The sequence below is a fragment of the Poecilia mexicana genome, unplaced genomic scaffold, assembly GCF_051168715.1.
Source record: "Poecilia mexicana isolate PSO_F unplaced genomic scaffold, ASM5116871v1 scaffold_8, whole genome shotgun sequence".
NCBI lineage: Eukaryota > Metazoa > Chordata > Actinopteri > Cyprinodontiformes > Poeciliidae > Poecilia > Poecilia mexicana.
Genome location: NW_028263377.1, coordinates 16,985,857 through 17,001,433, shown reverse-complemented (window position 1 = coordinate 17,001,433; position 15,577 = coordinate 16,985,857). Strand labels below are relative to the sequence as shown.

Below are 15,577 nucleotides of genomic sequence, written 5' to 3'. Positions count from 1 at the left end.
TTAGTGGATCCGAAAGTTGTTTGAGGACACAATTTATTATTGACCATGTCTCGCCAGAAATGTCTGGCTATCACATGCACACTCGAAGTAAAAAAACAAGACTCTTAGGAGCAGAATCAATATTTTACTGTGAGCCCCTCCCCCCGCCGCCTCCCTCTCCATAAAAACAAAACAAAAATATCCCATACAGCGAATTCCAGTTTTATAAAAACATCCTTCAGATTGTTTTGAGACGAAAAAAATATGTCCAGAGTGTTTACATTGGAGCAAAGAAGAGAAAAACAATGTTCAGAGTGTACAGTGTGAGCATGAATTTGCATTACTTATTGAAAAAAAAGAAACCTCACAGCTTCATAAATCAATTCTATGTATACATTCATTACAAGAAAGGCTACAGTACTGTCAAAAGCCACATTCCATCTTCCAGAAAACAAGCTGACAATGCTCAAATGGTCTTACACAATTCCCAAACTCACAAGACAAACATTTTTTTGCAGACTAAGTCTTAAAGTCTCTTGTCTGCAATGAAGACAACCCTATAAGGGCTTTAGTGATGGATTTCCGGGAAGCAGCAAGTGTGGCAAGTTCAACAGTGTCTGGATTGTAAACAATCTTCAACCACAGTGCAGTGGCCTCAAGACTAAGAGTCTTCGTCTTTAAGCCTTCTATATAAACTCCAAACCTTCGTATTTCACATCACCAATCTCAGTCTCGGGTAAGAGAACGCGTCCGTCAAGAGTGAAGGCCGTAATGTACGTCGCGATCTTTCCCGCGTCTTCCTCTGACTTGAGCGCCAGAATGATTTGGTCATCTGTGTTGGGGATGAACTTGAACGAAGAGAAACCGTGCGTAGGGTTATGTGGCCCCACCCGGCTCACTTTGATGTCTTTGAAGTCTGGTGAGCAGCTCAGGACGAGGTTGGTCCCGCGGCGCTCGTCCGCCGTCTCCTCGTAGCGCTCTTTGCTGGCGCGACGTGGGAGGAAAAACCATCGCTGAAGGGTGTCGCTCCAGGCGGCCGACTCGTGAATAAAATATCCTGCAGAGACGAACGAGGTGTGAATGAAGTAAAGAAGAGAGCCGGGAGTCGATTGGATAAACAAAGAGCAGAGTTTCCTCACCTGGCGGCTCAATCCCCGCAGCTGCTTTCATTGATTTGTACCTGGGAACCCAGTTTTCGTGCTGCACGTCACCCCGGAAGCCCACCACTTTCACCCACTCTGGGTTGTTGTTGACAAACTCGCCCTCAGTGGTCGTCCACTCTTTCCCCAGGCCGCCAATGTACAGGTGTTCATCCTTTACTGCCAGCCACTCAGCTTTAAACCCTGCCAAGCGAAAGCACATTTAATTTGACATTTAATAGAATTGTTCTTGTGGACAGCTGCAAGTTAACAGTCAAGTTGCACAGTATCAATTTTAGAATGGATAAGCAGCTTTAGTTCATGACGATGCTAAACTGGTTTCATCATAGAGCCTATTGTGGTTTATTGCAAACTTGAAAGTTCCTGTTTTATTTCTTTTTTAACTTGGGGTGACAGCTTAGGTCAGATGGCACAAACTCAGACAAAATTGGGTATTGCAACATCATCCTAAACTGATATTAAAACTTGTTAGATGATGGACAAATTTAACTTTGACTAAAAATACCTTCCCCCAATCTGTTCAGAATTTGTGGTCATAAAGGCCACGACTGTGTCAGGAACCCATCAAATGTACATTAAAGGCAAAAATTCTTCAGATATCCTTGCTGATATCTGAAAACCCACATGGCTGAGGCACAACATGTTAAGCAACATTTAATGTGTTGTAACCCAGAATTAATCATTTTGACTCTTTGTAAATTAGAAAAAAGGAACAATAAATTCAGACGTGCTTATCTCCGTAATCGTGACTCAATGGATAGAGTAGCTGTCTTGCAGTCAGCAGATTGCAGGTTTAATTCTAGGCCACAAGCTGCCTACCGTGTACAAATGCGAATGTGGTTCTACGCGAAGCATAATGTCTCTTTCTTATAAAAAGACTTTATGCTAAATTTTAAAGTGATCTTGTTTGATAACTCTCTGGATGTCTGCCAAACAAAAACCTTGAAAGAACTTTAGAAATTCCGGGGGAACTATTCATTTAGACCACGTTAACAGGTCAGGATGCAACATTTGTTCTTGGAGGTACCAACTAAAAAAAAAAAAAAAAAAAAAAAACTGAAATTATGTTCAAAACCTTGTCAGAGTACTGCATGAGAAAAAGTCCATTCTTATACCTTTGGCAACATTCCCATCTCCATCAGGCAGGATAACCCAGGGCACAGCCTTGTCTCTGTCTATGTGGTAGATGATACCCGTTCTGTCGTCGACGGAGTAGAGTTTTCCATTGAACACCACCAAATCAGAAAGCTCCATGCCCCTGCCCTTCTCTGACAGGTGACTCTCCAGTACCACTTTGTCAGCGTCCCATTCAACCGCCACCTTGTCTCCACTCTGCGACACCAGCAGGTACCCCCTCCGCATGTAGCTGAACCACGTCAGCTTCTTCTCGCTGGCAGAGTTCGTGTCCAGGTCCGCGATGACCCCGATGCGGTAGCGCATTCCCTGCGATGTGCGCTCAGGAGGAGTCAGAGGGTAGGTGTCGTTGTACTGCGAATCGGCGTCCCTGACTGCACTGCCGCGGCAGGGTCTCCAGCCCTGCGAGCCGTACGAGCGGCCTGAACCGAAGTGCATGAGGAGAAGCAGAACGAAGGTCAGGGATGCGCCCACGGCCACGATGGGCCTCCACTTGAGCCGGAACCGAGGGTCGGTGGGACTGGCCATGGAAGCCAGCATGGGGAGGCCTCCTACAGAGATACGCAAAGGGTTCATAGGATCATTCTGCTCCAGTCGAGTGTAGCCTGGAGGTGCGGACATGGAGGACGGAGGCCGAGAGCGACCTACGCAAGAAGACAAATTGCAATTCAGACATTGGCATTAAAAAGACACGATCAAAAGGTTTGCACGTACAGGTCAACAAAATGAAAAAAACTCAGATTTATCACACCGAGAAATATTTAGCTAATGCAACCCAAAACTTCAGTTTCTTCAGAAGTGATTACCTGCTGCAATAATACTGTAATTCTCACGAAAGGAACCTCGACCACATTTTGATTGAAAATAAATTAATTTAATAAAAGCAGTCTGACATTTGCATATTGGAAATCCTTTTCTGATTGCTCACATCCTGTACATTAGCTGAAGCCATATTCTTCAAAGTGACGAGAAATGAACACTTTTTCACATATTACACAACTTATAATAAATGCCAGTTTTACATTTTTGAAAGGAGCCATTTAAATTACTTTATTTTTCAAGGATATTCAAGGATATCATTAAGATGCGCATATAAGCTGGCTCTACAAGTAGTGAATGGATAGGTTGTTCTGGTTCCACAAGTTTTATTCTTATTGCTTTGTTTGCTTACCGTCCCTAAAAATATGCCAATTCAAAAGCCAACGCCATTAAGAAACCGAGCCCAACTCCTAATTTGCAAGCAACAGGTGAAAGGACAAGATGTTACTATGAATCCTAAAAACATGTTTTAGGATCCATATATTAGTTATTAGTTGTCAGAACTAATAACAGTAGAGAAACAAATAAAATGTGCTGTAGGTACAGTGGATCACTGCTATATTTACTGCTCCACAGTAAGGAAAGTAAACTGATTTTGTTGTCATTAAGTTACTAACAAATACGTTTCATTCAGACGTCCTTTCAAAACACGAACACGAGTTACTTACTCACCGCCTTCTTTCTGGGTCTGAAGTTTAGACTGTATTCAGTTAACTTTTTCTCGATTATACGCTCTCATAAGTGTGTTTGTTAAAGCAAAACCAGGAGCAGGAAGACGACCAGCTGTGGGCGGGGTAAACATCAGAGCAGCCACCAATGTGCTTTGTCTGCGTGGACGTTAGGAGGACGTCATATAAATCAGAGGCTCTAACCGGTAAATCAGGAAATACAGGCGTGTGGATTACAAGGTCCAAAAGCAGACACTGGCCGTTTTTCACTTAGGCGTTACTGATTCTTTCAATTATACATACTACATTTCAAGTAAGATTTTGGCCCGTTTTTTAAAGAAAAGATGAAGAGAGACTGAGTTTTTTATTTTTATTTTTTTTAAAACTGGTTCTCCAAGGAATCTCTTCAGCTGTTTTACGGATTTGTAACGCAAGACAAAGACATTTTAGAATGCAGAAATAGATACAGAAAAATTCTAAATCATCAAATAATTGATTTTCTATATTCAAATAGAGAATCAAATTATTGCCAACTTGTTGCTCAGCAGGAACCAGCCTGAAAACCTTTCAGCATAAAGCTCAGACACAGCTCTGTAGTTGTAAGATGCATATGAAATCTGTTGCTAGGTATCAAGTTTGTTGCTCAAACCTGAAAAAGAACATTTTGAAAGATCTAAGAAAAAAAAAAGAAAGAGCATCTAATAATCGTCTAAAAATACAGATTACAACCAAATGCCGAAATAAGTAATCTCTGTCTTATTTAAAATTTAACTTACTTTCCTCCACCAGCTGCAGTTCTTTTAAGTTGTCTTATTTCTTGCTCTATCTGTATGTGTGGATCCGGTGAGTTGAGTTGCTGTTTTCTTATAGCAATTTCCTGTCATTAAGATTAACACCTGTTCTCTTGTCTTTCCCATTTTGAAAAACGGCTAAGAGAAATAGGTCTTTTCACACTGTATTTGTATCTCAGGGAAAAAAAAAAAAAAAAGGAATAATAGATCCATACTTACATTTACATTCATAGCCTCCATGATTTAAAAAAAATAAATAAAAAATCATTCAATAAGCTCTCTTTTTTTCCTCACTTGGAAGCCAGCATGGGGAGGCATAAAGATTATGCTTGCATAAAGATTGCATAAAGATGCATAAAGATTCACTTGCATAAAGATTTAATGATCTGAATAAAGGTTGAAGCCTTAATTTGATTAGATGTTTATTTTCAATTTACAAGGCATGACACACCACAGAAAGCTGCTGAAACAGCCCATAAACTACTGTAGCCTTTCATCTCAGCCAACAATGATAAGGAAACTCAAAAGTGCATGTGTGCCATCACATTTTAGAGAGCCTGTAACATTAAAGCTGGGTTTTCTTCAGTGCTAACTCAGCCTGAGGCCATGTGGCATTTTTACCGAGACGAGACCCCGATCTGAAAGACCCTTTCATACAAGGGACCTCAGCCAAAAAGCAGCGCATTATATTTCCAACATCAGGGGGCCACCCCGACAAATCTGCCCACCTCCACTGAAAGCTGGAAAAACACAGCTTACCTTTTCGCCTCCGTCCCCCAGAGTTCTTAACCTGAGTCATTAAATCTGCTAACGTAGGCCCTCGCAGGCAAATCTGAGCTCCAAACTCCCTCTCTGCTCACTGACGATCTGCCATGCAGCCGTGACCTGCAGCCATTTCACCACAGCGCTTGTGAACTCTGCCTACACTTGGAAGATTATGACCCGGTCCAAAGGGGCAACTCCGACACTGGAAAAAACCTGGCTCATTCAGCTATCATTCATCAGAGTAATCCATAAATCGCAGGAGTTAGGGAGGCTCTTGCAGGCTGAACAAGAGCACAACCAGGCGAGAGGTGAAAGGCGGCACCTCGGACAGGAGAAAACAAACGCAAATCTTTGAATGGACTTTACATAACATAGCAGTTGCTGTGATGCAACCATGACTGGGACAGAGGCCACAGATCACTCTGGTTGGGGCAACACAGCTGATGTTTCTGGCCTACAGTACCCTCTGTTAATTACTGACACAACTCTTTCTAGGCTTTGGGTCAAAAAAGATGTTCTTGCTCATCATCAAAAGGACACACAATCAGTGAGGCTGATACGCTGCAAAACAATAAATGCTTTTATAAATTATTAACTAAATACCTCCAAGTGCCGTGGTTTCTACCAGGCAATATTACAACACAGTAGAACCAAAATTTCCAACATCGTTGCATCCATATATGGGTGTGTGCGCGACTCTGGGGATGAGCCCAATAAGCATGTGCCAGCCTGTTTACTTTTATGTGCTACAGAGACATTAAGAAAATGTTTTGGTAAAAAGTGACCAGTCAGCACCGAGTTAGGAGGGAAAACATGAACATGACGATGCAACAAAACCTGTGTTGGTTTGATATGTTCTGCAGAGGCTTGACCTTCACACAGAGCAGAATCGCAGTGACACATGAGCATCTCTACAAAATATAGAAGAACAAAAACAAAAATATAACAAAACTTCTGCATGTATTTTTTTTTTTTATTATCTGTAATTAAATTGCTGAATTCATATTTGAAATTGACATGCGCACCAAATTGAAACTTAAAAGTTTCCACTCCCGCCCCTAGGAGCACAAGACACGACAGCGGTTTGACCATCAGCTTGAAATACCACAATCCGATGCCTGACCCATGAAGGTCAATGATAATTTATTTGTCCAAATATTCTTTCATCATGGAGCTACTTTCGTGGAGCCAAGAAGACATTCATTCAGATATTTCCCTCTACTAAAAAAAAAAAAAAAAAAAAAAAAATTCTATAGCATTATTAGAACTGCAGCACATTGTTGCTTTTCTGTTTAAAATTGAGGAAATTAGATCATATGAAACATTGTTGCTGTTGAAATAGAGCACATAGTCAATAAGGTAATAAACAGTGGTGCTATTGGTTTGCGGTGGTTTGTAAACATTCTCTCTTTATTTCCTTTTATTCACAACTATTTTGCGATCAATAGGCGTTTGTGATTGCTTGAAACGTGTTGTAAATTTCCAATTTCATAAACCGACTGTTGGTTCAGTAAGTTCAGTAATTTAACCTGAAGCTACAACTCTCTACGAAGGGCAGCGTCACTAAAGCTGATGATTCAAAGAAGTCAGATGGACACATGAAATGATGCAAGGAACTTCATAGACCTGGTGTTGTCCAATAGGAGGGCTTTGCTCCAGGAGGTTTCGGGTTTTGGATCCGGGAGACATTTCCGTTTTATTTATAGGCATGCCTATAGATACTAATGTTAACACCTGAACTCCAGCAGGTACATCGAGAGTCTCAGGAAGAAAGGAAGTCTGTTAATGTTGAATTCCCTTACAGTTTTATAGATGAGGGACTGCCACACTCGCACACACGTATGACCGAAGCTGGGTTATCATGTTTGTGTCCTGCCAGAGTCACCGATTATATATAGATGCTGTGACGAATCAGGTGATACCTGCGATGTTTCGAGTCGTACACCCTCCTTCAAACTCACCTCAGATATTAGATTTTCACCTGGTGACAGCAATCAGCGGCTTCGAGCACTTCAGGTGTCATCGTCGCGTCGCTTCCTCCTTCTTTCTTTCACAGACAAAACTGTCCTTACTTCCTATCAGTGCCGATGACGACAGCAACGTGTCAAGTGATGTGTCGGTCTCGACCGAGCCGGCAAGATATGCATATTCATTTATATCGCGCTGGATACTGCATTTTTTGTAAATTTTCCTGGAATATAAATATAATTTTCATCTTTAATGTAAACATTTGACCAATATTTCTCATAACGATAAATCAGAAGTTGGCAGAAGCAAAGTGTCATTTAGGTGCAGACGGAGCTGAGCCAAATTCTTCAGATCTCTTGAAAGGGCCGGAAATCCCATTTCATGACGCAACACAAGATCTACCGTTGCGTTCAGGTTCTCTGGAAAACATCAATTTGGGAAGTACATAGTACTCCATAGAAGAAAGTCTTCGTGGTACAAGGTGAAATCTGTGCTTTGCTTTGTCTCAGAAGAGGGTAGACTACCCAAAAATTGTCTTCAAGTTAAAGTAGCACTATGTCAACATATTTTTACAAGTAAAAGTACAAATCACCCATCTAAAGCGCTACGCAAGTATGTGTAAAAGAGTTTTCTGTAAAAAATAAGCAATTTAAACCAGAAACTTCTTTTTCAATATTCTTATTAAACTAATATTTAGGTAATTTATTATGTTAAACACGGTGCAGTACTTCCATTCACAATATACACTGTATATCCACAAGAAATAGCACAGCTTCAGCAGATATAAAAATAACAGCTTGTGTAGAAGTCTCATTTTAACATTGTTTAAAATATTGCTCTTCATTCAGTGAAACTACTCCGAATGCGTAAAAGAGCAAGACATTTGACACTACTGTAGCAATACTTCATACTAATATCCCTCAAGTAAAAATACAACATAGTAAAATTACTTTTAAATGTATTTTTTTCCCCTAAGAATATTTCTCCGGTAAATATAGCTAGTTACTACACACCACTGCTTAGTTGTTGTTTAGCATGCTGTCACCCACTTCAGTAAAGACCTTGTTACTGACAGGAATCTAACTGCTGAACATTTTAGACAAGCTAATTAAACAAAAACAAACACACACACACAAAAAAATACAACTAAATAAATACATAAATTAACATGACATGCCAAGACAAATAACCTGAAGCCTGGAACAATGCTTCACCCTAACATTTGAATTTTGAAGCTAACCACAGCTCAAATGAGCTTCCTGTTTGCCATTAACATCAATGGCACCTATTGTGGTATGCCACGTTGCTGCTGCTGCCTATCTGCTCTGAGGTTTAGCAAGCTGTGTTTTCAGTGATGGCATTCCTCATGTTTCAATTGCTGCAGATTATTTCAGCTACAGTTTCCTCTATATCATCTTGAACCAGTTCACCCATCTTCAGCTGACCACAACAGGCGTCTTAATTCCATCTGGATATCTAAATGCATTCAGTGACTGCCATACTATTGGAATACGTCCACAAGAAATTAAGCAGGCATGCCTGATAACGTGGCCAGTGAGTGTATTAATTCTGAACACAATTTGTTAATTGCAATTTATCAATAATGCTGGACCTCCTTTCATTCAAAAGAGCTTCCTGTAGTTATAACACAGCTATTAAAACAGACAGTCTTTTTACAGTTTAGGAGTTTCCCCACATTCACAAACACAATCCCATGTCAAATATTTGCACAAAGAAACTGCACAGGATATCAATTATGGGCTGACCAAGAGAACCCGGAAAAGTTTTTATTTGGCAAACTCCATCTGATACAGAACACTGGATAAGGCACTTGAACAATTTATTTTAATAAGAACAGTGAACATGTTCAAAAAGTAATCAAGAGGAGAAAAAAAAAACTGGATTGTCATGTATCTGTTTTTAAAACAGGATTAGGTAAGATAAAAAATATATCTTCAAATTTTCCCAAAAATCACAAACCTTCCACAAATTTAGCTTCAAATGTCTGCTAAAAATTGCTAATCTAAACTAAAAACATGCTCACCAGCCAGTTAGGGCAAAATGGGAAACAACCCAAAACATAAAGAAAAATAACAATCAATGTAAAAACAATAAACTTACACACAAAAAAAGACTACCAAGCTAAAGAAAGATCACTTAAACTGCCAATCAAATAAATCTTTGAGGATTAAAGCTTTTCAGTGGTTGATCATAAGAAAAGAAAATACAGTAGTTCGACAAGAGATATTAATAAAAATAAAATAAAATAAACTGGTGACTACATTATGTGCATTTGCTATTTCATTAAACATTTTCCAAGGTTATGAAACAGCTGCACATCAACACCAGAATACCAAACTAATGTACTGAACAGTAACACATTTGAAGAAAAACTTCACTTTCCCATTTTTAAAAAAACAAAATGCATTTCTCAAGGAACATATAATTCAAATCACTTTGTTATCATTTGACACAAAAACATCTCAGTTGTACACAAAATTGAAACCAAGGGAGCTGTGAGACTGTGGCAGGTGTCTTGGTTTACAGACAAACATTGGTATCTTACTTTGTCGTAATGGGTAAAAAAAAAAAAAAATCACCTTTGAACATAAAAAAAAAAAACAGAAAGAAAGAAATCTCTCCAGATTTCTTTTTGTTTGTCACACAGCACAACATCCACCGTACAGTGTGCAACTATAATGCAGCAAACTAAAACTCAGTGCCCAAAAATATGCAAGAAAATGGGAGTGCTGAAGACAATCCCCATTTGGAACAAAACCATTGGCACATTTTTTTTTTATTTATTTATATAGATATTTTTTTTAAGAAGAATCCCCTCCCATTAGGATTCATGAGTGTGAATCTTAGTCCTTCAGTAAGTTGGAGGTTGGTACTCCCCCTGTGGCCCTTGGTTGTTGGAGAAAGGCGCTTGCTGGTAGCTCGACGGGGCAGGTGGGTACGGAGACGAGTGGTCCTGGGCGGGGTCTGTGTAATCCTGATTAAACTCACTCACTCCTTGGCGATATCTCCCCAATGCAAAATAGGACAAAAGAGCCTGTGGAGAGAGATGTCTGTATTAACCAAGTGTAAGAGGTTTCAATCCCTACAAAATTCAAACAAGATCAAATTTTGTGAAGTCCTTTGAGGGGACCAAGAGGCTCACCCAGGTAACGACCGAGAAAAAGGAGAATGCGATCACGGCCCTGGCGGCGTCTGCCATGACGAACTCCATTTTGGTTTTGGTCCACTGGTTGGTCAGGACACAGAAGCAGATGAACCAGAGGAATGTCCAAGCTCCTATTTAAGAAAAAAAAAAAAAAAAAATCAGGTTATAGGTAGGATAAAATATGCATGTTTAAAATGTAGGTAGGGCGTAAAGTCCTGAAAATCGATTTATTTCTATTTTATCCATATATTTTACACAAATACAGTGAGAACACGCCACGTTAGCACCAGATATATGTCACAAATGCACCATTATTATGATATCATTGCACACAAAATCAGTTTTGCAAATGACTGCTTGGTTGACTGGCAATTATATTCGAAATTCTTTGAATTCAGAAGACGATATTTAGGAGGGCAGATGTGAGACGTGATGTAAACGAAGGACATTTGCTCTTAGTTTACATCTGTCAAATAAGGCGTTTCTCAACCAAATTACAAAATTTTCAATACGACCAATTATTATGATAGACATAAGAATTACATTTTATCCATCTTGGGGTCGTCTTACTAATGCTGTAAGACAACATTATATAGTTCAGTCTATTTAACGCCATCAGTACTTTCTAACACATAATCTTTTCTAATATCATACAACAGTTCTTGACCTTCTCTTCAAAATCAAAAAGTTTACTACTAAACTTTTTATTAGGGTTCTGAGCTCACGGGAGCGAGTCGATGGCCAATGCAAGGGACGGCTGTTCGCCTGCTCCGTGCGGAAGCAGTGCTATGTTAGAAAATATGCATTGCAGCTCATAATGCCAAAACTAGAAGTCGCATCACCAAAATTGATGTGGACAAAGTTTCTTAGAAAGATTCTCCAACAGCAGAGCCACTGTGCAAAAGTTGTACGTCTGAAAATCTGGCGGTCCCCCCCATCTGGTGGGACCGCTTGCTAACTGCTTGTTAACTCGTGGGAAAGGATTTTCCTATACAGACTAATTTACTGTAAAAACTGAACTACATGATTGAAGATGTAGATTTGAGAGAATCATCCAATATATAATTTTATAAGTATTAACTGTTCTGAGAACTGCCTCACATCTGTCAGACTGAAAGATGGCAGGGACTTTGTCTTTCATTTGTTCTAAAAACTTCTTTAACATTTCTTGGTTTGGAGATGTTTTAGCCAACTTCATTCTGTCAGAAAGTTTCTGTTTAAGGAGTTTCATAACTGCATGTGTGACCATAATCAGACCTGAGTATGGTTTGGGAAATTCAATTAAATTCAAAAATATATATATATATTTTTTTATACCAGAGGGAAATAAAATGTGTTCTTCAAAGATATACAGATCTATACCAGTCTGTAATTGGACAAGCCTTCAAACTGTAGATTTAACCAGGCTGATGAATTTTAACTTGTTGGGACGTTGGGATCATTTATCATACAATTATCGCCTTTTCTGTTTAATCTGATACAAACACATAAAAAGGGGGGGGGGGGGGGACAACAAAAAACAATCACCTGAAAAGGTTAGATCTCCAATAACGATGTATTTCCTCTCTGTGGCATTACTGATGTTTGGGAAATAAGCGTCCAGTAGCAAGAAGATGACACAACCCAAGAAGGCCAGGATTCCAATTCCCACTGCATAGCTGCATGCACTGTCGTTACCGTTGAACATGCATGTGGTTTCTGCCTGTGTTTTTGGGTTAATGTAGCCTTCAGCTGTAATGCTTGCAAAAACCACTATGGAAAATACCTGCAAAAGAAGAAACAAGCAGAGTCAATTCCTGGTAGGCTTCTTGTGTAGCCCCATAAAAAGTCCCCAAAAAACCCAATAAAGAAAATGCGTGCCTCCTGACCCAGAGAAGTACAGTCAACAGACCATGCTTGTTAAGTTTCAATTCCTGCCTGGTTTTAATAAAGATATTATTTTTAAAAAAAAGAGGAACGAGTCTGTAAGTCACTCCAGCACCTAACTCATAAAAACGTCATACCTCACTGTCTCTACCATTTCTTCACATCTGCATTTGTGTTCATAGTATGGCTTTTTTTTTCTTTTTTTCATAATTTAAGGGCACAGAACATATTTTTTCTAAGCCCTTCACTTCAGTAATTTATACAGTGATCCTTTTCTTAATTGAACATTGCTGACCTACATTTGAGAAATGGCTAAATGCCATAGTTTTATAACCCTATATAAAATATAATCTATATATATATATATATATATATATATATATATATATATATGTATATATATATATATATATATATATATATATATATATATAAATAAAATATAAAGATTTTTTGTTTTGTTTTTTTTTTAAACAGAAATATCCAGTTATGTGATGAATAACCTGTAGGGTGGCTCAGTGGTTAGATCTGTTGCCTTCCAAGTTGAAATTCCAGTCTGGACTCTTTTTGCATGGAGTTTTCATTGTTCTCCCTGAGCATGGTTATCTTCAGTCCATGCACATGACTGCAAGGCTAATTATTCACTCCAAGTGGACTTTAGGTGTAAGCGACAAATTGTGAATGTTGCACACATTTTTAATTCGGGCTGTAGCGACACACTAATCTCACGATAAAAAAAAGATACACGATATTCTGCTCACAATACGATATACATCACGATATTCAGCAAGCAATATGATCTGATATTATTTGATACATGTTAAAGATTTTCTGAAAGATTTTAGAGGGACACAGTGATTTTTGTGATATTGTGTGACTGTTCCATAGACTTAGACTGAGTTAATTGAACTGATGGTGTAATACCGGCATAATAAATGTTGCTTTGTTATACATTTGCTTTGTTTAAATGTTAATTGTGTGGCTTTGTGTATTTGGTAAATGCAGAAAAGGAACCTTTTTTGTCTTATTCACTTTATTAAATAATGTAATTTATCTATTTAATTTCATTTTTTAATTAATTGTAACAGGTTGTTTCATTACATGTCATTTTTAATGTACATGTGCAACTTGGGTAAAAAAATATCATGTGTGACAGCCGCCATTTAATTCATGACAGGCCTCACATGAAACTCAAAGTAGGATTTAATGCATCGATACTCCCAGATGAAAAATCAATACTTTGAGGAATAAAATATTGATAAATATCGTAGAATTTATAAAATTACACAGCCCTATTTTTAATCAATAACTGCATTTTGAGCCCACACATCATTTCTCTCATAATGCAACTTCCCTTGTGTCAACAATAACACATTTGAAACTTTTAAATATATTGGGATTTTTTTTTTTATAAACTGTTAAATGTGATCAGTCAGTAATCAGTTTAAAGTCGATTGACCTTTTTACATGCTCTGAAATGCTCCTCCAATGTAAAGTTGAACTACACTGGTACAGAAAAGCAAAGAGGAAGAAAGGCAGGCAGGTAGCAACAGATGACGCTGGGAAATTTTCACAGTTCCTGCTAACTACTAACACGAAACACAGCAATATGTGCAGAAGCTAGAGCTACATGTTTTGTTTCCCTACTCTTTTCTTTCCCAGTTAAGTACGATTAGTGTAGCTTCCAAGTAGACCACAAAGATTATCCCCCTGTACAGTATTTGTCTCTTTTACTGCAGTGACACAGCAGTGCACATGCTAGCCTCAAGCTACAATCAACTAACGACATATTATGGACACTTTGTGAAAGTTTATAATCGGCTCATACTTGAGAAACGGTTAATGTACCATTCAAAGCGCACATACAGCCAACAAGCAGTTTAGTCTATACTTCTCTGTGAAGCCTGGAAGCTGACATATGTTAATAACCTTTAAGGTTGACAGTTGCTAACGTTAACGTCTAAGTCACTCACCCAGCTCAGGAAGCGCAGAATAGTCTGTGGTTTCTTCACAAAGCTCTCAAAATCAAAGGCCCCACCGGCCAGAGAGGCACCATAAGCATTGCTCTGCATTATTTCACGCTCTGAAAAAAAGCTGTCAGGCAAATTTAAGACGAGTTGTGAACTCTTTCTGTCAAAGCTCGGGAGGAGTTTAGATCTATAGCAACCTACTTCCTGAGAACTTTTTTAAAGACCGCCCCCTTTTTGATGCGTTTACGATTAGCTCGGAAAGATCGAATCATTTAGCAAGTGTATTTGTTGCATTTTCAGATTTAAGAAACATTCACGGATAAAAATCTTTGTATTTAATCTATACTTATTTCTCAGGCGAGCTCAATATAGGAATGTCTAAATATCAATAAATGTTTCCAGGAACCAATAAATAGTGCAATAGCGCTTTAGCATCGACCTTTGGCTTCCTTAACTTCTTCAACCACCTGTGGTGCGTTGTCATGTTTTTTTTTTTTTTTTTTAACATTGCTTACTCTGTGAAGAACACAGAAGGGTGCCACAACTGCGCTGCCCATAAAATCTAATATAGCATGATTTAATATCATGTCATACATGAACTTTGTAGCAAGAAGGTTCAGGATGCGAAGTCCAGCCTAAGGCCTTTTCTGCCTGGGTGGTGCAAAACAGACTGCGTGGATTTTCTAAATTGTCCATTATGTGTGCGCGATGGTTTATTTGTATGATTGCGTGTCTCTGTGTTGCCCTGCGATTTACTGGCAACCAGGGTGCATCCTGCTCCTCACCTCACCTAATAACTGTTGGAGATCATGTGCCCTTTTGTCCTTTTGGCGTGATAAAATAAGTTGCAGTTCTAGATTCTGACCACTGGATGGCAGTGTGCACTCAGGTATGAAGGCAATGCAGCAGATTCGAAGAAATTTCAGAATGCAAGGGAAAACAAACCAACAAAGATATAAAGTATTTGATTGTATTTAAAAAAATAGTCATAATTTTTGCATACTGTTATCAATATTATTAGTAATAATATTAGCACTCCCAGAACACGTCGCAGTGGAGGACCCAAACAGTTTATGCATAGGTTACTGAGTAAAGTTCAAACTTTAAACAAACTTGTTTAATGCCAGAAAAAATAAAAATAATCAAAATCATAAAGTCAAATGTGCCACTTCAAAAGCAAAATGTCAATCTCTTCAAATTTGACATACAGAAACCTGCAGAGATATAAGAGACTTCAATCTAATTAAAAATGTGACCAATGTTATCTTATTGACTTGTTTTTCTGTAGTTT

The 15,577-nt window shown here is 38.6% G+C and overlaps 2 protein-coding genes across 4 annotated transcripts; both read right to left on the bottom strand.

Annotated features, from left to right (window-relative positions):
* Positions 1-104: 104 nt before the first annotated feature.
* On the bottom strand, positions 105-7,407 carry cant1a (calcium activated nucleotidase 1a). 3 transcript variants are annotated; one of them, XM_014990895.2, is made up of 4 exons: positions 7,278-7,407; positions 2,255-2,917; positions 1,119-1,322; positions 105-1,036 (listed from the first exon to the last, which is right to left on the bottom strand). In XM_014990895.2, the coding sequence occupies exons 2-4, from the start codon at positions 2,892-2,894 to the stop codon at positions 666-668; spliced, it is 1,215 nt and encodes a 404-aa protein (XP_014846381.2). In that variant the 5' UTR covers positions 2,895-2,917; positions 7,278-7,407; the 3' UTR covers positions 105-665. The 3 variants fall into 3 exon arrangements, with proteins under 3 accessions (XP_014846381.2, XP_014846380.2, XP_014846382.2); XM_014990894.2 differs by lacking the exon at positions 7,278-7,407 and adding an exon at positions 5,311-5,478; XM_014990896.2 differs by lacking the exon at positions 7,278-7,407 and adding an exon at positions 3,765-4,874.
* A 1,627-nt stretch (positions 7,408-9,034) lies between these two features.
* On the bottom strand, positions 9,035-14,502 carry syngr2a (synaptogyrin 2a). The gene is made up of 4 exons (XM_014990899.2): positions 14,290-14,502; positions 11,978-12,215; positions 10,448-10,581; positions 9,035-10,339 (listed from the first exon to the last, which is right to left on the bottom strand). Exons 1-4 carry the CDS (start codon positions 14,386-14,388, stop codon positions 10,157-10,159), a joined length of 654 nt encoding a protein of 217 aa, XP_014846385.1. The 5' UTR covers positions 14,389-14,502; the 3' UTR covers positions 9,035-10,156.
* Between the last annotated feature and the right edge of the window lie 1,075 nt (positions 14,503-15,577).